Source organism: Chlorocebus sabaeus, chromosome 24, assembly GCF_047675955.1.
Source record: "Chlorocebus sabaeus isolate Y175 chromosome 24, mChlSab1.0.hap1, whole genome shotgun sequence".
In the NCBI taxonomy this organism is placed as follows: Eukaryota; Metazoa; Chordata; class Mammalia; order Primates; family Cercopithecidae; genus Chlorocebus; species Chlorocebus sabaeus.
Window position 1 is genome coordinate 46,762,538 of NC_132927.1, and position 26,085 is coordinate 46,788,622.

The 26,085-nt window shown below is 40.6% G+C and overlaps 1 protein-coding gene across 1 annotated transcript in view; it reads right to left on the minus strand.

Annotated features, from left to right (window-relative positions):
• Positions 1-26,085, minus strand: part of SYNJ2BP (synaptojanin 2 binding protein) — a 50,939-nt gene that overhangs the window by 7,876 nt on the left and 16,978 nt on the right. Inside the window, exons 2-3 of the mRNA XM_007987156.3 lie at positions 14,494-14,630; positions 1,514-1,609 (exon numbers count right to left, since the gene is read on the minus strand). Of these exons, the coding sequence (XP_007985347.1) occupies positions 1,514-1,609; positions 14,494-14,630 (233 nt within the window). The remainder of the gene's footprint in view (positions 1-1,513; positions 1,610-14,493; positions 14,631-26,085) is intronic.

A 26,085-nucleotide genomic window follows, 5' to 3' on the forward strand; every position in this document is an offset into this window, starting at 1 on the left:
ATAACTTCTCACATACCTTCCAAAAGAACTGTAATCATATTGAAGTGTGTGCCTATATTTACTTGCTCTTATCTACTGCACAAATGCTCCCATGCTTTAGAAAGAGAAGAGCCAAGGCAGAAGCAACTGATGACCAATATTATCTCTTATTCATCTGTTTTCTAATCCATTACACCAAGATTCTGCTTGCAACTGGTTGTTTTCTCAGGTATCTCTCACGTTCTGCCTTCTCTACTTTTTTAGGAACTCCTCTAAATCTTCTTAAACTTCTAAATCCTTAGCCACTGAGTAAGGAAAAGAGTGCACCTATAAGTAGCAAACGGATTTAATTTAAAGGCACATGGAACCTGTTTTGTGAATACACTCAGAAATTCTCAATGCTATAGGAGGAATTATACCTACCCAGGCTTCCCTTTATATCATCATCCAAATTATAAAACACTAGGAAATAAGAAACAGATGCAGGCATAGGTGCTGCCTTGACTGAACTCTGAATTCCATTTCCTTTTTCCTGGAGTTCTCCTATGAACACTGAAGATTTGGTTAAGAGGGTCACCAAGTTGATAAATGAAGGGTTCATGGCAGTGACAGGGAAAAGCATATAGTGGGTACCAGAAAACCCACCATCTTTGTAGTGTTTTATCAAATGGTTTTATAAATAAGTTTTCAAGGGTAGACATATGGTTCCTTCCCTACCAAAAAGTAAAATTGGCTATGTTTTTTTAACCTTATTTATTTATTTGGTCTATGTGACTCTTAAAATCTTTTCTTTATTTTTATAATTATTATTATTTTAAGAGATGAGGTCTCTCTATGTTGCCCAGGCTAGTCTTGAACTCCTGGGCTCAAGTAATCATCCCACCTTGGCCTCCCAAAGTGCTGAGAGTACAGATGTGAGTCACTACACCTGGCTTTTCATTTAACCATCTATTTTAATTTGGTTGTCAAGCTTTATCTTTAAGGCATATTACCTTGAAGCAAGGACCTCGGTTATAAGCCCTACTGTTGTGAATTTCTCCTTTTTTTTCTTTTCTTTTCTATTTCTTTTTTTAGACAGGGTCTCATTCTCTTGTCCAGGCTGGAGTACAGTGGTATGATCTTGGCTCACTGCAACCTCCACCTTCTGGGCTCAAGCAATCCTCCTATCTTAGCCTCCCAAGTAGCTGAGACTACAGGTATGCACCACTGTGCCTGAATTTTTTGTATTTTTAGTAGAGATGAGGTTTTGCTATATTGGCCAGGCTGGTCTCGAACTCCTGGGCTGAAGTGATCTGCCCACCTTGGCCTCTCAAAGTGTTGGGATTACAGATGTGAGCCACTGTGCCTGGCCTGAATGTCCTTCAATGATAAGCAGAAGTACCAATGGATCCCTCCCTTTGCCTGAGAAACTCTTCAGGGGAATGAGTGTAAAACGAATAAACAAAAAGCAACACTGAAGATTACACACATTGGGTTTATTCAAAGTACAGTGCGAAAGCCTGGTGCCAGGTTTCTGGCTCGAGGTGATACCTACCCTGTGCTGCACTCTCAGAGACACAGCATAACCTGCATTACGAAAGAGGTCTACGGCATCCTGGTGCAGCAGGTTCTTTAGGTCTTGGCCATTTACCTGTCAAAGCAGCAAAAAAGAGTAGTAAGAAAGGAAGAAGGCTATTACAAGCCAACAATTTATTTTCAAATGGCCAAACTTTAAATAGCAAACTCATTCAGAGCAAATTGCAAGGACCAGGAGTATGGGCAAAGTTACTTAGAGCTCAGAACTTAGAACTTTTTTCATTTTCAAAACTACGTTTTCCTAGAACTGAAGTTCCACAGGTCGTCTGAAGAGAACCTAGGTAAAATAAAAAGTGGTTTCTCCTTCCTCTTAGCTTCTATGCCTGTCTCGTTTTGACACTTGGGAATCTGTTACTGTATTAGTATGTCTTCCATGAGCATTAACCTGCTTCCTTACAGACAGCATGTTCTTCCAGGTTACCACCCTATCCTTTATATTCCTAAGCCCTGGCATTGCCAGCTGCAACTGTAAAAATATAACTCTATGAAACTCTCCACCAATTTATTTTGATGTGGTATAAATCTATACTAGCCCATTCTACTGGGCTTTTCATAGTGAACAACTTCCCGTGATTCCACGGATACTCCTATCCATCACATCCACATTACTGAATTAGTCATTTTTTTAATCAAAATTTAGTAAAAACCATATTCCTATGATGATATAAATCCTTAAAAAAATTTCAATGTAGGTCACTCCTACCACTTAGAGGTGAGAGATGTGAAGGAATACTTGTATTAATACTTTTTGCTGTTAGGAGTGACATCGGTCACATGTAATAATCTATCCTATGCTGTATTCAGTGGCACAGCAAGATTACATATCTTTTATACATGTCAATGTCATCGTTAGCAGCAGCAGCGACAAGAACATCTGATATATTTATTTTGATAGGTTCTGTACTTTACATACATTATCTCATTTAATTCTCATGCTAACCCTATGAGGTAGACATTATTTTTATCTTGTTTCCACAGATGAAGAAACTTCAAACTCAGTGAGATTCATGCTGGAGCTAGGGCTAGGATTTGTAAATAATGAAAGAAAGATCAAAGTGCCCTTGCATTTCACTGTTCCTTCTGTACTACTATTCTTCCATCTTGACTCACCAACTATCCTCTGCTCAGCTAATGCTCAAGTCACTCACTTATTCAACTCTCTCATTTTCCTTGTCACAATCTTCCTTCTCCAAGGCATTCATAATCTTCCCTCTACTCTCTCTCTTGCCAATACACTTGGTGAATGAATCTACCAACACTTCTGCCCTATAGACTGTCTATCTTTGTAAACCAATAGTTTCCAACTCCATTTCACTTCAGTCACCAATTGACGTAAACTTAGACTTCAATATTAGACATGCTTCAGCTCCAATATCTCAAACTCTTAAAAACCTGACAGCAATTTCCACTCTTTTCACATTTTCTATTCATCTACTGAATTTCCTCCTTGTAACCTTTTTAGACTTCACTTGCATCCTTGCCCATCTAGGAGTTCCTGTTGTAATTTCAACAAAGTACTTGGTAAATCATTAGAATCCTTTGTCCTCATGATCTTCTGCCATCTTTCCAGTCCTGGGCCATATTCTGCAATACTTTTCTTGCCATCATTGAGTTGAATATTCTGGGAAAAAGATATATTCTCATTCTCCACCATACACCCATGCTAGCTGACTCCAGCTCATCCTTAAAACCCCTTTTACTCATTTACTGAACTCCTTAATAAACATGCAGTGATGGCTGTTCCAGACCTTTTTCCACCACCATCTCCAACCCCAGTTCTACCTCTCTCCCTAGCTAATTCCCTTATCTTTTATGAGAACACTGAGGACTTCTGATAAATGCTTTCTACATTTTCTTTCCTTCTCCCTCAAAGCTTGTTTACATCTTCTCACTACTCCTTTCCCCTAGTCTCTGAATTAGATCTATTTCCTTTTCAAGGTGAAACCATCCATTGATGATCTTGATCACACTTCTTGTAGCCTCCTTACAAAACTCACGCAGACACTCGGTCCTTTTGATTACTTAATTATTATCTTTCTCTGCTCGTTCTCTCAACTAAAATTATACACCTCTATAAAGAAAACAAAACAACTATGTCTTGGAACCCATTATCACTCTCTTGCCATCTTCTTTCCTCTTTGACTGCAAAATTTGTTGTAAGAACAGTTTGCGTGCACTACCTCTATTTCTTCAGCATTCATTCTCTATTCCCCTGTAATCTCACAATATATGAGGTAGAAGGGAAGAACATGTTTTTCTAAAGGTCACCAATGACTTCCAATCACCAAATCCTATAGTCCTTTTTGTCTTCAGACCACCTCCTCCCTTTTGTAATTTTCTCCTATCTTGGCATATGAACACTTAGCGTTCTTAGTTCTTAAATTATTCCTTTCTGGATTTCCTCTCCCCTTTCTTTCTCCTGAAGGTGAGTCAAGGTTGTTCAGTGTCAATCCTCAATCTTCTTTCTTTCTCTCCCACCGTGAGCTTTAACAATTTCAACGATAATCTGTAAGATAACTCCCAAATTTGTATCCCTACTTGTACTTCTGGATTTGCCAGTTACTTGCTGGATGTCTATACCTGTATACTCTGCTAGACCCGAATTCCACATATCCAAAACCTCTTTATTACTCTCCACAAAAATCAGACTACATACCTGGCTTCTTATTGCCACTATCATTCCTTCAAACTTTTTTTTTTTTTGAGACAGAGTCTTGCTCTGTCACTCAGGCTGTCACAGTGGTGTGATCATGGCTGACTGGAGACTTGAACTCCTGGGATCAAGTGATTCTCCTGCCTTAGCCTCCCAAAGTGCTGGGATTATAGGTGTGAGACATTGTACCCAGCCCAGGCTAAAATTTTGATAATAGTTTTAAATTGTCTCTCTGCTGTCAACCGTCATATACAATAGATGGCCAAACTCCATAGTCTAACACCATGACATCTCTCATAAAGTATTTTCTTGCCTATTTTAGACTGTTGACACTAAAAATAAAATAAAAACTTGGGTCCCCAATCCACTACTTCAAAAGAAAAAAAATTAAGCTGCAAGCTGAGTCATGCAATAAACTGCTTTTCCTTTTGTTCCTAAGCAGATAGCTACAGATAACAGGTTAAATATCTCCACAGGTAATTACTCTACGTTCACCTTATCTTATGTAAAGTCTCAACTTACTAAGCAAAAGAAAATACATAATTGACTATTCTCTTGCTTGCTCCTTTCCTCTGGCAACATGTGGATTACCACACCTTCCCTCTTTGCTCTTCAGCCTACTTTTCCCCTTTAAACATTAAAGCCCTCAAAATCATCTTTGGAGAAAGGTACATACCTGTCTCCTAGACGTGTCCTTAACATTGGCAAAAGAAACTTCAATCAATTTAGAAGACTCTTGGTTTAAAATACTCTTGGTTGAACTACTGTGATCACTTCTCTCTGATTTACTTTTCTCTAGGTTCGAACCGATTCAAATACTAGGTCTCCAGATTAATCTTCCTAAAGTACAACTTTACTGCTCAAAAAACAAAAACAAAATTGGGGAGCAAGGAAAGAGTACATACCTCGTTTCTTATGCTGATATGGAGAGTCTTCCGGGAAATGGCTCTAACCTATCTTCTCAGGTTAATCTCTATTTCTTTTACTATATCCTATACTCTGGCCAAGTCACATAACTCACTGACTGGGACATAAAACATATGCTTTATCTTTATACCTGTGCTCACACTGTATCTACCACCTAGATGCCTTTCCCTTTTGAAAAATTCTATTTATCTTCCAAGATTGATCTTTAAAAAGGATCAGTCCTGCTACCTACAGTGTAGAAATGAATACAGTTTTCCAGTTGAGGGTCTTTAATTTCATGTTATGCCTTGGTTTTCTTGGTAGCTATGCTGTAGGGAAATAACTTCAGAATTTCTATAACTATCACAATGAATTCTCAATGACTCAATTTTCTAGTTATCTCCTGGGAGACGGAATAGGTGTGAGATTGCTGACCGTCATGAGAATGCTCACTTAAGTAATCTAGCCCATGTGATAGCTGTATTTCTCATTACAAAGAAATAAGTATTTTCTTTAGAGGCAGACAAGTAAGTTAATGATGCAGTCATGTCAATAAATGCCAAATGATGTCACAGCTCAATATGAGAGCCAAGGTTTCATAGTAGTATAAATGCAAATGACATAATTGGGTCACCACATTAAATGGTAGAAATACTGGGCTTAAAATAATCTTTGCCATAGTAGTCAGTAATAATTGCAGAGAATTATTGAACATAACCATGTCTGGAGCTGTCTGTTCATCTTACATGTATTAACTCATTCAGTCTTCACAATGGCTCTGTAAGTTAGGAACTCCTATTTTATAAGTGATAAAACTGAAGTATAGAGAGGCTATCAATTTATCTATGAGCAAACACAATGAAAGCAGCAAAGTCAAGGATTCAAACTCAAGCAGGCTGGCCCAAAAGCCTTCACTTTAAAACACTAACCTATATTAATTTACATGGCAAGCAAGGATTTTATTTTAGCAACATATTACTGCCTATCACATATATGTTGTAAATTAAATTTTTATTGGTTTTGCCATTTAGTTTGTATTTAATGTTACACATTTTAAAAATGTTAGAGTTGAGGCCGGGTATGGTGGCTCACACCTGTAATTCCAACACTTTGGGAGGCCAAGGCGGGCAAATCACGAGGTCAGAAGTTTGAAACCAGCCTGATCAATATGGTGAAACCTCGTCTCTACTAAAAATACAAAAATAAGCCAGGCGTGGTGGCACACACCTGTAGTCCCAGCTACTTGGGAGGCTGAGGCAGAAGAATCACTTGAACCAGGGAGGCGGAGGTTGCAGTGAGCCGAGATTTTGCCACTGCACTCCAACCTGGGCGACAGAGCAAGACTCTGTCTCAAAAAGAAAAAAAAAAGGAAAAAAGTTAGAGTTGAATAAAAACATACTTTTCATTTGTATATACTGAAGTAGCATTAAAATTTTTAAAAAATTTAGCTAGGTGCCACTTCATTGACAAGGCCTTTCTAGATAACTTCACTAGATCTGACTGATTTACTTCTTTGAATACTCTAACTCTGAAACCTATGCAACTATACTTTGAATACTATGTAACTCTCTTAAAGTCCAAATTGAACTCTGCCTGATACCACTTTATATTCTATTGTAACTTCAAGATCTATCTCAGCTGATCATTATAACTCTACAATATGTAAGAGAACTTTGTACACTTGAGCATAATAAATAGCACATGCTTTCCTGAAGTTTGGCTGCAGAGTGCACCCTGAAAAAGCCATAAATACACAAAGCCTGACTGACATAATCTCAGTAATACATAAAGCTGCAAGGCTTGGATTCTAATAGTAGCTTTACCTGCCAGTGATTCAGTGTGTAATCCTGCCCCTCATCTGAGTCTCCTTCTGCTAACAGGGAAGAAAGACATTGGTATATCAGGCAAAAGAAGATGTTATAAAGGGCATAGGCCAGTTAAGCCAATTATGCCTTTCAACTCTCCTAGTTAAGCCTAAAGGTATTCTAATTTAAGAGACGTTATTCTAATGACTACTTTAAAACCCCAAATAAGAGACTTTTTAGAAATGCAAAGATAATTCTTTTTTATTTTTATTTTTTATTTTTTTTTTTTTTGAGGCAGAGTCTTCACTCTGTCGCCCAGGCTGGAGTGCAGTGGCACCATCTCGGCTCACTGCGAGCTCCGCTCCCGGGTTCGTGCCATTCTCCTGCCTCAGCCTCCCGAGTAGCTGGGACTACAGGCGCCCGCCACCGTGCCCGGCTAATTTTTTGTATTTTAGTAGAGACGGGGTTTCACCGTGTTAGCCAGGATGGTCTCGATCTCCTGACCTCGTGATCCGCCTGCCTCGGCCTCCCAAAGTGCAGGGATTACAGGCGTGAGCCACCGGCGCCCGGCCGATAATTCTTTTTTAAAGAACCATTTCTCATCCTTTACCCAAGGTAAACCAGTCCTAAAACATGTCATGACTATGACTTTCTCCCTTGACAATGTCATTTCTATTCCAAAATTGAATTTGCTCTCCAATACTGACATCCTCTAAGCATTTTTAGATTCCAGCTGCTCAGTGACTAACCACCAAATTCTGTAGATTTTACCCTTAAATGTCTGTGGAATTCACTCCTTTTACTACCATCCTTACTAACACAGACCAATGGTTCTCAAAGTGTGGTCCCACGACCAGCAGCCTTAGCATCACCTGGGAACCTGTTAAAAATGCAAATGTTTAGGCCTCTTCCTAGCTGCACTTTAACACGCCTTCAAGGTGATTCTCAAGTCTGAATTAGTTCTTACCTAATCTGCCTGAAACAGTCTTTTGACTGGTCTCCACTTCTGGACTACTTCTCCTATTTAATACACCCCTTTCTACATATCCCTTGCATCTACAGATTTCATTAGTACTTTTACATTCACTGGAGTAGTAATTTTTCAAATATTGTGAAATCAATCCAGTGGGTCAAGACCAGTTGTTTGGCTGGGCACGGTGGCTCACGCCTGTAATCCCAGCACTTTGGGAGGCCAAGGTGGGCAGATCACGAGGTCGGGAGATCGAGACCATCTTGGCTAACACGGTGAAACCCCGTCTCTACTAAAAATACAAAATTAGCCGGGCGAGGTGGCGGGCACCTGTAGTCCAGCTACTCGGAAGGCTGAGGCAGGAGAATAGCGGGAACCCGGGAGGAGGAGCTTGCAGTGAGCTGAGATTGCGCCACTGCATTCTAGCCTGGGCAACAGAGGGAGACTCTGTCTCAAAAACAAAACAAAACAAAAAAACAATTAATTTTTAAAAAGTGAAATTAGAAGAAAACAAAATATCAAAATTTGTCACATATAGAAAAGTATTGTGTTAAACTTTTGCTTCAAATACACACACACACACACACACACACACACACACTAAGTTGATGAATAGGAAACGTATGTTATTCCTGTTACGGGTCATAATTTAAAAGGTTTGAAAAACACTTGCCTACAGCAGTGGTTCTCAAACTTTACTGTGCACAGGTTCACCAGGGGATCTCTTAATGCAGAGTTTTATTCTGTAGGTCCGGGAAGGGCCCTGAGATTCTGCATTTCTCACAGGCTCCCAGGTGATGGCCAGACTGCTGGTCCTTGAATCTCACTTTTAGTACCAGGAGCTACTCAGCTGAGTAATCCCAGAATTAACTTGCTACTTCAGCTTCCTTAACTCATGACATAGTAAGGTTTATTGAACCTAAGATATGGCAGATTTGCAATGTGCTAGAAAATTTTGCTGACTCTGAAGGTTCAGAGAATGAGCATGGTGTTATTCTAGTTAACTGATGAGGAAACAAAATTTTTTTACTTTAACTCTGGTTGTTAGCATGTTAAAATGTGTTTCCTGTTTCCTGCCTTATGAAATCAGCTGAGTTAAAATTAGTTTTCTTTGATTAAGAATTTTGAATTGCCTCAGGATAATCTAAAACAAGATCTCTGACTTGCAAATGTAGAGACATACAGAAAGAATGGGCTCAATTTAATAAGCAATAGATGTAAGAATATACTCTGGATATTGTAATTTTTTACTAAGATCCTGTAATTTTTTACTAAGATTTTTTGGTCTCTTTTTTCATCAATTTTTGAAGACACCATAAAAATAGATTATTTAGATCCAATCCAAAAAAATCAGTGTGTTATAATGGAGGGGTTAACTCACGGAACTAACTTATTAGATGCTTACTCTGGGCCAGGTACAGGACTGGGTGCTGGAGATAAAGAGATGATAAGGCAAAGACCCTTCCCTGGAGGCATTTTATTTAAAGAATACTGCTGTGTATTTCAACATCTCTGCAGCTGATTGGATGGGGGTTTCTGCTGGGTCTTTCTCACTGATTTCTAAGGTAAGGGCAGAGACCAGTGTTTCATTTTCTTTGTAACTTTCCATAGCACTTGGCACAGTGCTCTGAAGGCCATTAAGTACAATAGTTGATAAATGTTGATGACTAACCAACTCTTTCATTTACCAAATTAAAAACTGTACTTACACAGAATATGAAACGAAGCTGGCTAATGGTCAATCTGTGCCATTGTGTTACATAAGGGGTTTGTTCCGTGTTAAGATGGAACATTCAACGGTGTAGTATGACCAGATATGTCACCCTTAGCTTAATAAAAATGTCATGTTCACTGAGGAATGACTATTCTTCACCTCCCTTCATTTAGGCAGACACACAAGGAATGAGAAACTTAGTTTACTTTTCTAAAAATAAAAATAAAATTATCCCAGGTTCCACATTGGTTTATTATTGCAACCTATTCTAATAATAAACCATTCTCACCAGCATACACACACAAAATGAACTATGGGTGAGGAATTTCCAGCTTTCATCTCGACCTCATGTCTGTTCTTCCATTGGTAATAGCCATTTTTATTTCACGGTTGTCAGATGCAACATGGCCTTAAAATCATTTACCATCATTATTTAAGAAAATTTATTTTTCTTTAAGTTTAAATCATCTACAGTGATCATAAAAAATGAAATTTCACTTTCGATGAGAAAGAGGAAACTACATGATAAATCATGCAGTTATTTAATTTTAGAACTTGAAAACAAGATAATATGTGGGAATTACTTGGGGAGAATGAAAAGATTAAATTAATAGCTAATAATAACTCCAGGAAATTTACATGTCACATAATATTACTTCTATCGGCTATCTACAATAGATACGTGCTAAGGAAGAGATACATTTTTAGCTTATCTAGCAAACATTACTAGGGGAAAAATGGGGCATATTTTACAACATGGAAAAATAACCATGTGAGAATAGGAAAGTACATAAAAACTAAATGGGAATACAGACTAATACATAATTTAGCATCATTTTTACAGAGAACTTCAAAGCCAATAATAAATGAATACTTAAGTACATTTCACGGTTCTGGCTTCGAGGTTCACTTAAGGACAGAGAGGGAATAGGATGTCATGGGTAAGTGATGCAATAGGCTGTTTCGTAGTATTTCTTAAGGAATGGGATCTAGAAAGAAGAATTTTGAAGTAAACTCTTGTAATTCTCACTTGTCAAGGGAGGGGCCTGGTGGGAGGTGACTCGATCATGGGGGTCGTTTCCTTCATGCTGTTCTGGTGATAGTGAATTCTCATTAGATCTGGTTGTTCGGTAAGTGTCTGGCACTTCCCCCTTCTCTCTCTCTCCTGCCACCTTGTGAAGAAGGTACTTGCTTCTCCTTCACCTTAAAAACATGATTTTAAGTTTCCTGAGGCCTCCCAGCCAAGTGGAACTGTGAGTCAATTAAACCTCTTTTCTTTATAAATTACCTAGTCTCACGTAGTATCTTTATAGCAGTGTGAAAACAGATTAATACACCCCCTATATGTCTTCTATCTCTGCCTCTCCTTCCCCTGGCTTTTCTCCTCTCTTCTTTTGCATGCCTTTTCTTTAAATGGCCAGAACATAAACATGTCATTCCTTGTAACATATCTTTGTAATATTTAATATCTTGTATACATCTTTATATTTCTTATATTTTGGTAAAGCAAAATCCTCTTTGCTATAAATTTAGACATCTACTTTTCTCTTCATTGACATTTATCTTCCATCATTTATCAGCAGCCCCAACACTTTTTTAAAACTTGAGAGGCCTTTCAATAATTTATTTTCTCTGTGAGGAAATGGTCCACATAAGGTTCCTCATTTCAGCTTGTATCTAATAATTTTTTTTTACATTGAGGTTTATTTCCTTATTTCTGATTCTACCATTTATAGAAAGATGAATTTCAGTTTTTATCTTATTTTATTTTATTTTATTTTATTTATTTTGAGATACAGTCTCACTCTGTCGCCCAGGTTGGAGTGCACTGGCATGATCTTAGCTCACTGCAACCTCCGCTTCCCAGGTTCAAGCGATTCTCGTGCCTCAGCCTCCTGAGTAGCTGGGGGACTACAGGCGCATGCACCAAGGCATATGCCACCATGCCCAGCTAATTTTTCGTATTTATATATTTTTTAGTAGAGACGGGGTTTTGCCATGTTGGCCAGGCAGGTCTCGAACTCCTGGCCTCAAGTGATCCACCCCCACTGGCCTCCCAAAGTGCTGGGATTACAGGCATGAGCCACTGTACCTGGCCTAATTTCAGTTTTTATATAAAACCATACATGCAATCTACTGTTAATTCACCATGTAACTTTGTCTTTAGGATAACTAATCCTAGCTCCTCATTTACCTTTTAGGAGGCAGTATAACATAGTGGTTAAAAACAAAGGCTACAAATTCAGACTCAAACAAAGTTTGAGTCCCTTGCTGCTTACTAGTTGTGTGACTTTGGGCAAATGGCTTGGGCACAATAATCATGCCCACCTCATAGGGTTACTATAATATTAAACAAAATAAATTTCAAGTTCTCAGCATGTTACCTGACATTTAGTGCTCAAATACTTCTCACCATTCTCATTTTGCAATAATCTACCTTTAACCAAAGCTTTTAAAATAATATAGCTCTCTTCTTTCTCTTCTTAACTTCTATTCTTCATCCACAGAGCCCAGATTCCAGTGTTCTGAGGATAATGTAATTTATGTGTCAAAATATTAAGCTGCATAGGTTCTAACTACATGCTACACCTTTATTTTAACAACCCACTCTCAGCATTTCCTTACAGTACCACTGCCAAGTTGATTCATATTGGATGAATGTCTTTCCCTGGGAGCTAAAGGAAATAATCTGCTTCTAAACTTTTCACTATCTTTTTGAGAAGACAGTATATTATCACTGTCTCCATCTCACAGATTAATAAATAGGGTCTAGGAGAAGCTTAACGGATGGAAGAGAGGCAAAACAGTCAGTGAGAAGGACTGAAATACTGTGGTGCTTGATACTATATTTATATTATAGATCAGTGAGGACACATGCTTAGACATTCTTGAGCTAATTTAGGTGGCTCTAATAGCTACTTGTTCTGATTTTCTTTCTTTTTTGGGGACTAAGTGGAGTCACGGTCTTCCTGAAGAGGCATTCAGATCCATACTGCTGAGCCTGATCACTCAAATACTCAGATGCCAAATGAAGAGAAGATGGATGTTCTTTCTCTTTTCCTTTGTATCTCTGCCTTCAGGTACTACTACCAAATGGGCTGCATGGCAGAGAAGTGTTCAGTACGCTGGCAACTAAGAAGAGCAAGAGATTTCACACATATGACCTGTAATCACTAATCACCTGAACTGCATGAAAAGTGAAGTGAAAGGGAAAATTCAAATGAAACTATATAGCAAAAAAAATTTAAGGGATGAAGCTAACTTATTATAGAGGTAGGTTCAAAATCATGTCTCTGAGACTAATACTTAATTCTGTCAATCAAGACTTCTCCTGTCTATACTTCATTCATTTATTTCAATCTTTTCCCAACCTGGTCATCCTGCCCTATTCAATTCTAAAAGAAAACAGGGAATAGTTTTCTCCTCTTCAGACCGTGGGCTTATGGCCCATCTGGAGAAGACAGGAGCTTCTGCTTAGGAGTTTCTCCTATGAGAAGCCCTATCCTATTTCAATTTCCTTTTATTTAAGTCTAGCCCTTTGAAGCCAGCTCTCCCAAGAATATTCTAGATAATATCTCACACCCTCAGCATTTTTCCATTCTTTATACCAATCATCTGTACTGTTTCCATACGAGTAATAAGTTGGCCATTTTTCACTAGTCCTGAAAGTTAATAAAGAAATTCTACAGAATAATTATCTCCAATCTACACCTCCTTACCCCCAGCAACTGATAGTATCATAGGATTACTGTGACCTATAGTAATGTGGAGAAATGAACGATAGGGCCAGAGTTATATTTTGCATTTTAATAGTTTTGACTGTAGGCTTGTTCTAATTTATTTTAAGACCTGAGGTCTGTGGGCCCGTATTTATCAGCCAGCCTTTTTAGGTTTGCCTGAATTTCTTAACTTGTTCATTTCTTAAACATTATTAAACATTGCGCTATGATTCAACATGTTAAAAAAAGATCTTAGGCCAGGCCCGGTGGCTCACGCCTCTAATCCCAGCACTTTGGGAGGCCGAGGAGGGCGAATCATGAGGTCAGGAGTTCGAGACCAGCCTGGCCAACATGGTGAAACCCCATCTCTACTAAAAATACAAAAAATTAACTGGGCATAGTGGCAGGCACCTGTAGTCCCAGCTACTCAGGAGGCTGAGGCAGGAGAATCACTTGAACCCGGGAGGCAAAGGTTGCAGTGAGCCAAGATCATGACACTGCACTCCAGCCTGGGTGACAGAACAAGACTCCATCACAAAAAAAAAAAAAAAAAAAAAAAAAGGATCTTGTCACTCCCCTTGAGGAAATTCTAGAAAAGAATAAGATTAATAACTTCCATGTAGTAAGTCTTGGTAGAGACATTAGCAGGATGAAATGGGAACACAGTGGACAGATACCCAAATCAACTGCATTCCAAATTTTCATGTTAATAATGGGTGAAAAAGGGCTCTGAGTCTGAAAAGGACACTTAATTCCAACCTTCCTTCTTTCTGTTTTTTGAAGTTAAATCCAATTATAAGGGCTGACATTCCCCCAAAGGAAGATACACATTAGCGTTTTAATCAACAAAAGGAGGCGATGATGGATGAAAGACAAAATTTGTGGATTTTATATCTCTTTTCCCCGTATGAGTCCCTCGCTGCTTCCTGCCTCGTGCTTTTTGAACAAGTAACTTCACATTCTGGGCTTCACATTCTCATTTATCAGGTGAGCATAATATTGCCCTCCATGCTCAATGATAGGGTTGGAAAGAATGACTGATCAGAGTTGTTCCCATTCAGCTCTACAATCTGTATATTTCCAGACCCAAATCTTTCCAAGGAAAGGGATAGGGGTAGGACCTAGGGCTTTGGGAGCAAAGGACAGTGAAGGAGGCCGAAGCCCATTCTCACCGAAAGGATCTTATCACCCTCCTGGAGCCGCCCATCCAGGGCCGCAGCCCCATTTTCTTTGATGCGGCTGACGTAGATGCCACTGTCGTTGGAGACATACTGCTGATCTGTCCCACCGACGATGTTGAAGCCCAGCCCTGAGAAAATCATGGAGGAGTAAAAAGATGGGGGTGAAGAAGAAAGAAAGGGATTAGAGAAGATGAAGAGAAAGGGAGGAAAAGCCTACTGGGCAGGAAAGGCTGATGGAGAGGAGACGCTGGCGAGTCAGGCTGTGATGAAGCTGGTGAATGGTCATGAACAAGGTCAGCAGTATCAAGAGTATTGAGTTGCTCACTCAAATGAGGCACAACTGAAAATATAAACACAATGATTCACCTGTTTTGTTGAATATATAAAGAAAGATTATATATATAGAACTTAAAGAGTAATGGTGATTACTCTTAAGTTCTTTCTTTTTTTTTTCTTTTTTTTTTTTGAGACAATCTTGCTAGGGGACATAGTGGCGGGCGCCTGTAATCCCAGCTACTCAGGAGTTCATAACTCAGTTTCCCAGGCTGGTTATGAACTCCTGGCCTCAAGCAATCACTACTGCTTTGGCCTCCCAAAGTTCTAGGATTACAGGTGTGAGCCACCATGCCCAGCCTACATGTAAGTTCTTCTACTCACATTTAATTTTGATCCTGTTGATGGTATTCAGAGGACCCAATTCCTGACATTCCTGATATTACCACAGCAGGGTTAGTTGTGTTCATGAGAAGAAGCTATGCATTTTTACCAATTATCAAATGAACTGTTCCTAATTTAGTGTGAGAGATTCCTAACCATACCTTCCCTTCCACACTTTCCTTCTCCCAAGCTTCTGGAGAATTTATGTATGATAGTGCTTTGGAAAAATCTCTTGAGAGTTTCATTTTTTTTTTTTTTTCTATTTTGGTTGGTGGAGGCAGTGGTGTAGGTATTGGCAGAGAAACCTCAGAACCAGAAAGGTAACTGCTGTTTCATGGTAGGACTAAATAACCAAATTTACCCTCCCTTCCTTTGCTACTTCAAGTACAACCATATATAGGTTGAGTATCCCTTATCCAAAATGCTTAGGACCAAATGTGTTCTGAATTTTGAATCTGGGGGATTTTGAAACATTTGAATTAAACTTACCAGGTGAACATCCCTAATCCAAAAATCTGAAATCTGAAATGCTTCAATGAGCATTTCCTTTGAACACCATGTTGGCCCTTAAAAAGTTTTGGAGTTGGTGCAGTGAGCCGAGATTGCGCCACTGCACTCCAGCATGGGTGATAGAGCAAGACTCCATCTCAAAAAAAAAAAAAGTTTTGGAGTTGGAAGCATTTCAGACTTCAGATTTTTGGATTTGGGCTACTCAATCTATATTTGGGTATAGTAATTGACAAGTTTTTTTTGTTTTTTGTTTTTTTTTTTTTTTGAGACGGAGTCTCGCTCTGTCACCCAGGCTGGAGTGCAGTGGCCGGATCTCAGCTCACTGCAAGCTCCGCCTCCTGGGTTCACGCCATTCTCCTGCCTCAGCCTCCCGAGCAGCTGGGACTACAGGCGCCCGCCACCACGCCCGGCTAGTTTTTTTGTATTTTTTAGTAGAGACAAGGTTTCACCGGGTTAGCCAGGATGGTCTCGATCTCCTGACCTCGTGATCCGCCCGCCTCGGCCTCCCAAAGTGCTGGGATTACAGGCTTGAGCCACCGCGCCCGGCCGACAAGTTTTATTCACTGTAGAAAAAACTGACTACTCATTGATTAGCAACTCCCCAGTTCCTCTTCCCTAAGTCCTTGGAAACCACCATTCTAATATTTGTTTTTATGAGTTTGACTATTTTAAACACATATAATTTTAGTTATGCAAGATGAATCAAGTTCTAGAGATCTGCTGTACAACACTGGCCTATAGATAATACTATATTGTACACTGAAAAATCTGTTCAGAGTAGATCTCACGTTAAGTGTTCCTACCACAGTAAAATAAAATATTTAAAAAAAGAAAAAAGAGAAGGAAAGAAAACTGAGTATCAAAGTGCTATTTCCATGGACCAACAACTAAGTGCTAGAAAGGATTTCACTGTACAGAAACCATTGTTATGAAGGGATTTTATCTATGCTTAAAAAAAAAAAGGAAAAAGGCACTTCCCTAGGGTTCTTAATGTCAGCTACTGGTAGAATTCAGGGCCATAGTGTAAGAGAAAGGAGATAGTTTGGAAACAAGAACCAAAAATCTGGTGGTGCAACTGGAAGGAATAACCATAATCACCAGCCTACACTGGTCACAATAGAAAAGATACTTAAAGAGACATACGCGGGGCAGGGAGGGGGCGGGGCGGTGGCTCATGTCTGTAATCCCAGCTGAGGAAAGCGGATCACAACGAGACCATCCTGGCTAACACGGTGAAACCCTGTCTCTACTAAAAATACAAAAAATTAGCTGGGCATGGTGGCAGGTGCCTGTAGTCTCAGCCACTCGGGAGGCTGAGGCAGGAGAATGGCATGAACCTGGGAGGCAGAGCTTGCAGTGAGCAGCGATCGCACCACTGCACTCCAGCCTGGGCAACAGAGCAAGATTCCGTCTCAAAAACAAAAATAAAAAGAGACATATGTGGGCTTTCTGAAAGTTCTTCCCATTGGTGGGAGAAAAGCTTACACCCGAAGCTCACAGTATTAACATAAGCACTAGCAAATCAATTTGTGATTTAAAGAAAAGCATGACCAAACAAAGACACAACAGGAAACATTTAATTTAAAAAGCATACCTTAGCCAGGCACGGTGGCTCACACCTATAATCCCAGCACTTTGGAAGGCCAAGGTGGGTGGATCACTTGAGCTCAGGAATTTGAGACCAGCCTGGGCAACGTGGTGAAACCCCATCTCTACCAAAAATACAAAAAATTAGACAGGCGTGGTGGCACATGACCAACCTTAGGAGGCTGAGGTGGGAGGATTGCTTGAGCCTGGGAGGCAGAGATTGCAGTGAGCCAAGATTGTGTCACTGCACTCCAGCCAGGGTGACAGAGTGAGACCTCATCTCAAAAATAAAATAAAATAAATAAAAAGCATACGTTGTGCATAAAATCTCTGCAGCTACAGAATAAAAAGAATTTATTCTCTAAAATAATAAAATAAAAAGATACATCATAGAAAGTGCTACTTCTGGAGTTTGTGACCCGGCTGGGCAACACAGCAAGACCCTGTTTCTCTAAATAAATTAAATAAGAAAGTGCTACTTCTGGAAGATGCTATTTTAACTTCCTTGAAGGGCTGGGTATTAAAAATAGTAGCTTAACTTACTAAATGATTTTCTTGGAGCACAGCACCCTCAATTTGTATCATAGAGGTGGGAAGTATTGGAGAAGGTACAGAAATTTGAGATAAAGTGGAAAAGTAGATGGAACAAGATTATCGAAGATTTTGAAATGACTTAAAAACTGTGACAGCTTTGAACAAGTGGGCCAAGGCCAACCCACCTCTCCCAAGCTAGAACAAACTATGTAGAGAAAATCTTTCTATGAAATCCAACATCCTCATCAAACACTACAGGTGCCTCTGGTGATCTTGGGAACAGGAAACAATTGTTAAGCAGCTGAATGCAATATAGTAGTTAGCAAGAGAAAGGACTTTGCTACTGGTTAACTGCATAAGAAAGTTAACTGCATAAGAAAAGGAAGAGTAGAAGAAATTTTACTGAGATTTACCATAAACAAACAAGAGCCTCTACTACACACCCCATCGAAGTCATATTATATAGGTACATTTTTAACCCGTTGCTACTTCTGTTGTAAATGAACCAAACTATTTAACATGAGAACTCCTGGACTGACCTGAAGCCCTTTGTTCAGCCAGAATATTTACAGAACTGGGTTTATCTATAAGCCAAAGCACTGCTGCAATAAAAGAGTTACCACAGCATTGAGGAGTGGCATGACCAACTGAACTTAGGCCATACAGATACCTACATAATCCCCAGTTCACTTGCTCAGTAAAAATTACTGATTGAATCTCATGTGTCAGATGTTGTGTTATCAATTGAGGAAGACATAAAGTAAAACTGCACACTCCCTGCTTTGATCAGAAACTGGAGTTTCTCTTTTTTCCTGTCCCTTTAAGATACTGCAGAAGCAAATCATCATTCACTATGTGTTAGGCATTATGTTATGTTCTGAGGAAGACATAAAGCTAACCTGGACAGTTCCTACTTTAATCACAAACCAAAATTTATCCTTTTCCCTGTCCCTTTTGGATATTGTAGAAGCAAATCAAAATCAGAAGACTTGATTCTAAGTTTATAACTTACTAGATATGTGGACTGAAGCAAGTCAGTTTACTTCTGATCCTCAGCTTCCTTTTCTATAAAATGAGAGTTATAAATTCTGCCCTCTCTACCTCAATGGGTGTTAGGGGCCAATAACATAAAATGTGAAAAAAATTCTTCATAAACTACATAGTAGTTGCTCTATTGGGATAAGGCGCTAGGAGTAGTTGTCCATAAATTAATGGCTGCTAAAGCTCCAAACTAGATAGTCTGACAAAGAAAGGATGAATAAATATACAGTACAAATGCAGAATCTCCAAAAAAATGGGAAGACATTTTAAAATTCCACCCATCTATAAACAGGAACTCAAACTTATTAAGTATGTCTATGACATGTGACCTAGAAATCCCCCTTAAGAGCAAGTGTGATGCCTAAAATCTTCGGCAATCATCCAGCATATGGACCAACCAATTGAAACAGATGCCAGTTGGAAACCACCAGAAAGGGAAAGGCTATTCAGTATGTATCTGTCTAATTATTGGCTATGTCCCAGAAAAATCTTGCACAAGTAGGGTGACCACATATCCCAAAAGCAATTGCCACAAAAGCCAAAATTGACAAATGGGATCAATTAAATTAAAGAGCTTCTGCTAAGCAAAAGAAACTACCATCAGAGTGAACAGGCAACCTACAGAATGGGAGAACATTTTTGCAATCTATCCATCTGACAAAGGGCTAATATCCAGAATCTACAACGAAAAAACAACCCCATCAAAAAGTGGGCAAAGGATATGAACAGACACTTCTCAAAAGAAGACATTTATGTGGCCAACAAATATATGAAGAAAAGCTCATCATCACTGGACATTAGAGAAATGCAAATCAAAAGAGATGCCATCTCATGCCAATTGGAATGGCGATCATTAAAAAGTCTGGAAACAACGGATGCTGGTGAGGATGTGGACAAATGGGAACGCTTTTACACTGTTGGTGGGAGTGTAAATTAGTTCAACCATGATGGAAGACAGTGTGGAGATTCCTCAAGGATCTAGAAGCAGAAATACCATTTGACCCAGCAATCCCATTACTGGGTATATACCCAAAGGATTATAAATCATTCTACTATAAACACACAGGCACACGTATGTTTACTGCAGCACTGTTTTCAATAACAAAGACTTGGAACCAACCCAAATGCCCATCAATGATAGACTGGATAAAGGAAATTGGCACATACATCATGGAATACTATGCAGCCATAAAAAAAGAATGAGTTCATGTTCTTTGCAGGGATATAAATGAAGCTGGCAACCATCACCCTCAGCATGCCATCCTCAGCAAACTAACACAGAAACAGAAAACCAAACACTGCATGTTCTCACTCATAAGTGGGAGCTGAACAATGAGAACACATGGACACAGGGAGGGAAACATTACACACCAGGGCCTGTCGTGGGGGTGGGGCGTAAGGGGAGGGAGAGCATTAGGGCAAATACCTAATGCATGCAGAGCTTAAAACCTAGATAATGGGTTGATAGTGCAGGAAACCACCATGGCACATGTATACCTATGTAACAAATCTGCACGTTCAGCACACGTATCACGGAACTTAAAGTAAAATTAAAAAAAAAAAAAAAGATTTGAAACCAAAGGGGAAAAAAAAGATCCTTAATAATATATTCTTAGTTTTTCATTAACTCACAGGAAAAGTCTGACCACCCATGAGACAGAAACCTATTACAGCTATTTACAAGGTAACCAGGCTTGTAAAAATATAAAAATGTAAAAAAATAAATAAAAGAAACATGGAGTTTTAAAATGTAATGTTAATATTCATAGCACAACACCTCCCTATAAATAAAAACATATACACAAATATTACCTATTTACAAATATGTATGCATATTTAAAGAAATATAAAGACACATCAGAGTGGGTATTTATGAGGAGAAAGATACAGGATAGGGTTTAGGTATGAAGGGTAAAAAAAGAACCTGAGAGGAACATACTGATGATAACAGTGTATTTTGGAGCTAAAGGGTATAATTAATTCAGCTCTTAGGCATTTAAGGTCCAAAAGGAGTTGAGGGGAAAAGGAGGAAGTAAAAAGACTGGGATTCAACTTTTTTTTTTAAGTGAATGAATGAAGAGCTTAGTGAGCTCTGGTTATAATGTGCCAACACATTTTAAAATATGGCAAGATTAAAATGGGTTGCTGGGTGTCTAATTTAGATGAGCAGTCTAAATGCAAAATAGTAAACGTAGCATAAGAATGACACCACTATAGGATTAAGAGAAAAAGAAAGTGTACCTAATAGAAGAGCCTTGGAAAGTTAAACAAGAAATATCTTCTTTTGAACCCCTGACTATAGGTCTGGACCCTGAATCTGTCTAAAAGAGCAATGGCAGATGCAACAGCTAATGTTTACCTAGACCTTATTATGTACCAAATAATATGCTATGTACTTTATATACATTATCTCATTTAATCTTCTTGACAAACACAAGTACTCAGTTTTTCAAAGAATTTAAAAGGTGAGGCACGGACAGATTAAGCAACTTTACAAAAACGTCACACAGCTCTTTGCAAAGCCAAGACTTAACTCAGGCTGTGTGATTCCAAAGCATGAATTTTTAGCCATTTTGCTACAATACATCTTTGCAGAAAACATAAACTGCTTTAAGAAAAAAAAAGTGTTCTAAGCATTGCTGGCTATCTTAGGAGCTAACTGGTCTCCGGTTGGCTCCGAATAAGCAATGCTGGGATAATGGTTGTAGAACAGTCCCCAAGGGTAATATATTATAGAGGAAGAATTCACCACTATAGAGTTCTGTAACTGTTGTCAAGGTTCCTATTATTTACCTTCGGACCAGAAAAGGAAAAGCCCTTCATTTCATTCAGATTCTTATCTACAAAATCTAAAAGTTATAAAGTAAATGACCAGTGTTAACCTGTTATTCTAGAAATAATAATTCTGGACATAATTAAAATGAAACAAAATAGCTCATTAACACCAAAGATTATAGCCATTTGTTGAGTTATGAAGACTAGATTAACAAACACTCTATTTTCCCTTTTCTTTCCCAAGATCAATCTCACTAATTTTCTCCCAGACATCAATCAAACTCCATTGGATACACAACCCCCCGTCTGTCTTTATCTATATCATGGTAAAATAAACAACATAAAATTTACCCATTTTTAAATGCATAATTCAGTGGCATTAAGTACCTTCACAATGTTGTACAATCATCACCACCACCTATATCTGGAACTTCTTCAAATAAAAACTCTATACCCACTAAAAAAAAGCTCCTTATTCTCCCCTCTCCCAACCCCTGAAAACATCTGTTATACTTTCTGTCTATATTAATTTGTGTATTCTAGGTATCCCATATAAGCAGAATCACACAATATTTGTTATTCTGTGTCTGGTTTATTTTGCTCAGCATAATGTCTTCAAGGTTCATTCACACTGTAGCACATTTCAGAATTTCATTCTTTTTTAAGGCTGAATTATAATCCTTTGCATTTACATACCACAGTTTATTTACCTATTCATCTGTCAGTGGATGTTTGTGCTGTTTCCACATTTTGGCTGCTATGAACATTGGTGTACAATATCTGTTTTGAGTTCCTTCCTGCAATTCTTTTTTTTTTTTTTTTCAGACGGAGTAGCGCTCTGTCGCCCAGGCTGGAGTGCAGTGGCACGATCTCCGCTCACTGCAAGCTCCGCCTCCTGGGTTCACGCCATTCTCCTGCCTCAGCCTCCGGAGTAGCTGGGACTACAGGTGCCCGCTACTATGCCTAATTTTTGGTATTTTTAGCAGAGAAGGGGTTTTACCGCGTTAGCCAGGATGGTCTCAATCTCCTGACCTCATGATCCGCCCGCCTCGGCCTCCCAAAGTGCTGGGATTACAGGCGTGAGCTACCGCGCCCGGCCCCTTCCTGCAATTCTTTTGGGTGTATACCTAGCAGTAGAATTGCAAAATCACATGGTAATTATATATTTAATAATTTGAGGAGGTGATAAACTGTTTTCCACAGTGGCTGCACTATTTTACATCCTCACAAGCAATGCACAGCTACCCCAATGATATGTGTGTATGTATGTGTATATGTACACGTGTATATACACATGTGTATATACATGTGTATATGTATATACATACATATATACATATGTGTATATATACACACACATATATAAATATATATATATATATATAAAAAATAGTCATCCTAATGGGTATGAAGTGGTAACCAATTGTGGTTTTGATTTGCATTTCCCTAATAGCTAGTGATGTTAAATATTTTTTTCATGTGCTTATTGGTCATTGGCCATTTGTATTACCTTCTTTGGAGAAATGTCTTCTCAGGTCCTTTGCTCATTTTTGAATTTGGTTGTTTTCTGTTACTAAGCTGTAAAAGTTCTTTACATATGCTGGATATTAACTTCTTAGCAAATATATAATTGGCAAATACCATCTCCCATTCTGTGGGCTATCTTTAACTCTCCTCATAGTGTCCTTTGAAACACAACATTTTTTACTTTTAATGAAGCCCGGTTTATCTTTTGCTGTGTTGCCTGTGCTTTTGGTATCACATCCAAGAAATCACAGCCAAATCGAAAGTATTGAAGCTTTTTCCATTCTCCTAAGAGTTTTATGGTTTTAGTTCTTACATTTAGGTATTTAATAAATTTCTAGTTAAATTTTGTACATTATGTTAAGGCAAAAATCCATCTTTCACATACTTCTGCATGTGAATATTCAGTTTTGCAAACACCATATGTTATAAACGTGCACTCTGCTGTTATCTGATGATGTGATATATATATATATGCCTGTTAGATCTAATTTGTTTATAGTGTTGTTCAAATCCTCTCGTTCCTTATTGATTTTCTGTTGGTTGTCCTATCCATTACTGAAAATGAGGATACTGAGGTTTAACTATTATTATAAAATGGTCTACTTCTCCAGATCAATTTTTCAACATTTGCTTGATACATTTTGGCACTCTGTTGTCTTGTTACAGGAACTTTGGGGTGTCGCTTTTCTGGCAGGAGACCTCTGTGTGGCTGCCGCAGCAGGGTGGACAGCTCCAGGTGCCGGCTCTCTGCAAGGCTACAGCTGGACCAGGCATAGCACGAGCAGCTTCTACAGCTGGCATTGGGGAACACGATGGCATCTGGAAGCCTGGAGATGCCAGGAATTGTAGGGTCCCAAGGAGAAAGTCACAGCCCTGGCTCAGGGAGCTTCCAGGTCTCGGATCCATGAAGGGTTGCAGCTTTTCTCTCCTTCTCTTCACCCACAATGTGGCAAGCAAGGGGCATGTCTCAGCCCTGATTGTGTTACAGCTCTTTTAGCCTCACCATTCGATGGATCCTGAGTTCTTGTCCAGCAACCAGGAAGAATGAGATACACAGACAAGAGGAGTGTCAGCAAGACAAAGAGGCGCTTTACTGAGTGACAGAAGAGCTCAGAGGGGACCCGCAGGGGGCAGCTCCTTTCAGCATCCAGAGTGTCCTGATGAGTGTTCGGCTCCTAGCTCTTCTCTGCTATAGAGGTTATCCCAATGAGTGTTCAACTCTCAGCAGAGAGGGTAGCTCCTCTCTGTAGGCAGGTCATCTCAACAAGCACTCAGTTAGCAGAGAGGGTAGCTCCCCTTTGGAGCTGGTCATCCCATCATCTTCTCTGCTGTGGCTGAACCTGGGGCATTTATGGGCCTCAGAGCAGAAACGTGTGCCGACTGGTCCATGGGCAGCCATGGAAAGCCCATAAAAGGCACCACAAGTACCCATTCCAGTCTGCAGGACTGGCAGCCCAGCCCCCAGCCTTCGGGCCCACCTTGGCCTGAAGGTGGGGCCTCACCAGGGACCAATACCCTGCCACCCAGGAGACTGTCTGCCTCCTGCCGCCATCCATGGTGACCAGGCTGCTTGTGCCAAGGGGCACCTGCAGGCCAGTGCCAAGCTGCCCTCAGCACCCCCAGGATTGCCCTCATGCTTGTTGGTGCCCAAAGTCTGGGGGGCCAAAGCAGCGGGGGGCTGGCGTGTCAGTACTGCCCTAAGTGTGTGCACACTGGGCCCAGCTTTGACAGCACTCAGGTTGGCCCAAACCCTGCACTGAGATCAGAGCAGGTGCTTGGAGCAGGGAGAGGCCAGGCAGCAGGAAAAGACACCCCTGAGCCTGTGGGGGCAAGGGGAACCTTCCTGGGCCCTTGAGGGTGAAGAGTGCAAAAATGCCTAGGTCCTTGCACCTGGGAGGGCGGAGCTCTCATCTGCTCCATGAAGTGGGCAGCCAGCCCTAGTTGTGCCTCCTCACAGCCTGGGGTGGGAGCTCCAGGTCCTCACTGGGTCAGGGCCAATATCCAGGGCAGGAGTGACATCACCACAGGCTCCCCGCTGTGGCCCTGGCGCTGAGGGGTGGCCTGGGGCTCCCTGTCGCTTGGCTCACAGCCCTGCCTGTGGGGGGCCTCCAGGAGCAGATAGTGGGCCCCAGCCCCGGCCACTGCAAGTGTCAGGCTCAGAAGTCACCATGATGCAGGGCGGACCCCAGGGATGAGGCCCCGCGGAGCCTGCTCCCAAGGTGCAAGAAACCAGTGCAGTGCCCTTGGTGGGGTGGGTGTGGTGGGTGATTTGCTGGCCAGGTTCCCAAAGCAGGTGCCGCTCCCACTTCCCACCCTGGGGCCCCAAAGTGCGGCCCCAGCTCTGCACCCCTGGCCCAGCCCCCATGCTCTGTGTATAAGCACGGCACTGCCCCAGGCCCAGCTTGGCCTCAGGGCCCCTCTCTGCTTAACTGCACTGCTCACCTGCGGGCACACGTCTCAGCCTGGCCCCATAGCACAGCCCCCAGGGCAACAGGCTCCAGTGGGGTTCCTGCTTGTCCCTGGCTCCCGCTGGCTCCATGGAGCATGGCGCTGCCCCGGGTCCAGCCCCACCTCCTCTCCAAGCTCTCCCTGCAGTGGCAGCGGCAAGAGTAGCAATGCAGGGCCAGGGTCTGAAGCAACAGAGGCTTCGGACCTGGGGGTGAGTTTCGCCTGGCCATGTGAGGGTGGGGGACACACATTTGGCTGCCCCAGGGACACAAGGCACAGGGGACCCACCACTGCCACTGCTGATCCCGCAGCCGCTCCTGCTGTTACCGCCCACATCTCCCTGCTGCAGCCAGTGTGATGGCACTGCCATCAATTCCCCCTCTGAAGAGGAACATCTAACTGCTGTTAAGATAGGGACGATGACTGCTCTTAACTGCTTCATGCTGACAGGGGGTGTTGTTTTGTGGAAAACAGGAGATTTTCTCTCAGGGTCCTATCTAAGGG